The following is a 3,540-nucleotide window of genomic DNA, read 5'->3' on the forward strand; positions in this document are numbered from 1 at the left end:
TATTTAAAATTTTGTTTGGAATTTTCTCTATGTATTACTTTGTTTATATGCCCAGATTGCTTCATCAAATCCATACAAGATCTTTTCAATAAATAATATCTACGTGGTTTCCAAATTTCAAAGTAATACACATTCTTTTAGGTAATTAAACCTAATAATTTATTATACACATCTTTTTTGAGGTGGCCCATTTAGTAATTTAACACATATTTATTTATTTATTTATTTATTTTAAAAATATTTTTTTTGGGTGGGGCATGACCCCCTCTAGCCCCTTAAAGCCTCTACGCATATCTGGCAGGATCTCCATTAACGATTTGACAAGGTTGACAGTTCAAGGATTTTCTTTTTCACCGGGAAATTGCAACCATCAGCCAAGGTGATTCCACGATTTCTTATTACCTTAATCTTTTGAAACTTTTACGGGATGAATTCAACTCTATTGTTCTGATTATTGTTTGTGATTGTGGTGTTTATCAACAAAGCACGAAGCATCTTGCTCAACAAAAACTCGTTCAGTTTCTAATGGGGCTTAACAAGGCATACACTGCAATTCGCAGTCAAATCTTGTTAATGCAATCATTACCATCGGTTAATCATGCCTATTCGATGCTTGTTCAAGAGGAATCGCAATGATTGCAGCTTTCTGGGGTATCTCCGATTTCGGATGCGAAAGTCATGTATTACAATTCCTCTTGTTCAAGAGAGTCTCGTAGGTTTGCAAGAGTCTGTGATCATTGTGACATTCGGGGTTATAAGAAGGATAGTTGTTATCGATTACATGGTTTTCCTCCTGGTTTTAAGTTCACTAAGAAGAAGCCTTCTTATGGGAATTTGGTTGCTAGTTCCCAACATGTTGAGTTGGACACAGGGTCTGGTGTTGGTGGATCCAGTGCTATGGCTGCTATAGTTTTTACTCGTGAGCAGTACAATCAGCTGCTTGAGCTTTTGAATAGGCCTCCTCCGGTCGAGCCAACAACTAAGTTGGCAGGTACTGTTTCTCATGGTACTTCTCGTGATTTCTTGGATACTAGATACAGGGGCTGCAGACCACAAGTTGTCTATTTTTTGTAGCTTATAATTGCCTATTTCATGTGCTAATGTGTCTCTGCTTGTTCATCTTCCAAATGGTAAAACAACCTCTATTACCCATGTTGGTTCTTATTCTTTTGACCCTAACCATGTGTTTTCTAATGTTTTATTTTTATCACACTTTACACATAACCTTCTTTCGATTCCAAACTCACTAAAGATCTAAATTGCAGTGTTACCTTTTATCCTGACTTTTGTATTTTATAGGATCTTTGCAATGGAAAAATGAAGGGGATTGGTAAAGAGTCTCGTGGTTTGTGTCTTTTTGATTCTTCGAGTTTGGTGTCCAGTATGTCTTCTGCTTCTTATTGTGTTGATTCTTCTTTGGATTCTGTTTTTCAGCTCTCATTCTACACAATTTATGCTTTTTTCCTCTATTAATAAAACATCAATTTGGCATGGTAGATTAGGGCATGCTTCTCTTAATGCTTTACATAAGACTCCATTTTTCATACCATTGATTTTCAATATGAATGTATCCAAACGTGCTCTATTTGTCCTCTAGCAAAACAGTCTATGTTACCATTCCTTTTAAGTTCCTCTAAGGCTTCACAACCATTTGAGCCAATTCACATAGATTTATGGGGACCGTATTGTGTTTCTAATTAAAGTGGACAAAGCTTGTTTGACAATTGTTGATGATTGCACTCGAATGACTTGGATGTACTTGTTGAAACTTAAAAGTGATGCCTTGCGTTTTCTTAAGAATTTTTTGTTTGTTTGTTCAAAACCATCATTCGACTTCTATCAAGACTATTAGGAGTGATAACAATTAAATTTTTTTTAGCTCTAATTGTTCTGAGTTATTTCTTTTCCTTAGAATAACTCATCAAAGTTCTTATATTCGTACACCTCAGCAAAATGGGGTCATTGAAAGAAAACATAGGCACTTGTTAGAGGTTGCTCGAGATCTACAGTTGCACTCGAATGTTCTGGTTAAATTTTGGGGGGAATATGTTACGGTTTCTTTTTATATTAATCGGTTTCCTTCTATTGTTTTAAATTAGAAAAGCCTTTTTAAAGTCTTTTATAATAAATCACCAAATCTTTCTCATACGAGGGTCTTTGAGTGTCTTGCTTATGCCACCAATTAAGTCCAATTGATAATTTTCTCCACGAGCCGTTCCATACATTTTCATGGGGTACTCAGCTACTCAAAAGGGATATATTTTATTTGATCTTGCTGATAAACAGTTTTTTGTTAGTAAGGATTTGGTATTAAAAGAAGATATTTTTCCTTTTACTTTTCTTGTGTTGAATCTTCTCATTTCTTTCCTTTGCCATCTTACCTCATTTTCTAAGTTTTTGCAGCTTGTTCCTCAGTTTGTTCCTCCTTCATCCATGCCTATTTCTTTGGGTTCCATGGATTCAACAAGTAGGTCTTAGTCACCTCCTGTGCATTATTCAATAGTTCCTATTTTGGATTCTTTTCATGATGCTTCTCTACATGCTGTTACATTCCCAAATTATGTTTCTGATTCACCTACAATTGAGTTCTATCCTATCCTAGTTCAACAAAAGTCCACTAGGAATGTTCGACCTCCACTTTGGCTCAATGATTATGTCACTCTTGTCAATCCTCTTCACCTTCAGGAAAGTATCCTATTTCTTCCCATATCACCTATCTCATTTACCTTTACATACTCAATGTTTTATTTCATCTACTTCTTCTTTTGTTGACCTGAAAACTTATAAAGAAGATGTTTCTAATCCTTTGTGGTTCAAGCCATGGATGAGAACTCTCTACTTTAAAAGCAAACAACATGTGGTCAGTGGTTACTTTGTCTTCAGGAAAGGTTCCAATAGGATGTAAGTGGGTTTATAAAATCAAGTATAAGGCGAATGGTGATGTGGATAGGTTCAAAGCCCATTTGGTCGTTATACTCAGCAGGAGGGAGTGGACTATGTTGATACCTTCTCTCCAGTTGCGAAGTTGGTTACTGTTCACACGTTGTTGGCTCTAGCTTCGGTTTTTTCATTGGTCATTGCATCATATGGATGTTTATAATGCATTTCTTCAGGTGATCTATTTGAAGAGGTTTACATGACTTCTGGATGGCTTTTGCAACCGGGGAGTCCAAGTGTGTAGGCTGCAAAAATAACTCTATGGCCTCAAGCAAGCCCTTCAGTAATGGAATCTCAAGTTAACTGAAGCATTCATGTAGCAGGTTATCAACAAATTAAACATGACTATTCAATGTTTACTAAGCAACAAGAGGAAAATTGTCATCAGTTATTTATAGATGATCTCCTTATAACCGGAGTGATGAACAGTTGATTGAGGAGCTCAAAGGATTCTAAAAGAGCTTCAAATGAGGATCTTGGTGAGTTAAATATTTTCTAGGACTAGAAATTTTAAAGACAAAGGAAGTTATTGTTCTAAATCAGTGAAAATATGCCTTGGAATTGACTGAAGATACGGGAGTAGACGGAGCCAAACTAGCCTTG

At 36.0% G+C, this 3,540-nt stretch overlaps 1 protein-coding gene across 1 annotated transcript; it reads left to right on the forward strand.

Moving 5' to 3' along the window:
• Window positions 1–318: 318 nt before the first annotated feature.
• Window positions 319–1,148, forward strand: LOC120130144. Its single transcript, XM_039147463.1, has 2 exons — window positions 319–379; window positions 486–1,148. The coding sequence occupies exon 2, from the start codon at window positions 679–681 to the stop codon at window positions 1,072–1,074; it is 396 nt and encodes a 131-aa protein (XP_039003394.1). The 5' UTR covers window positions 319–379; window positions 486–678; the 3' UTR covers window positions 1,075–1,148.
• Window positions 1,149–3,540: the final 2,392 nt, after the last annotated feature.

This window comes from Hibiscus syriacus, unplaced genomic scaffold (assembly GCF_006381635.1).
Source record: "Hibiscus syriacus cultivar Baekdansim isolate YM2019G1 unplaced genomic scaffold, ASM638163v2 tig00110515_pilon, whole genome shotgun sequence".
Lineage (NCBI taxonomy): Eukaryota > Viridiplantae > Streptophyta > Magnoliopsida > Malvales > Malvaceae > Hibiscus > Hibiscus syriacus.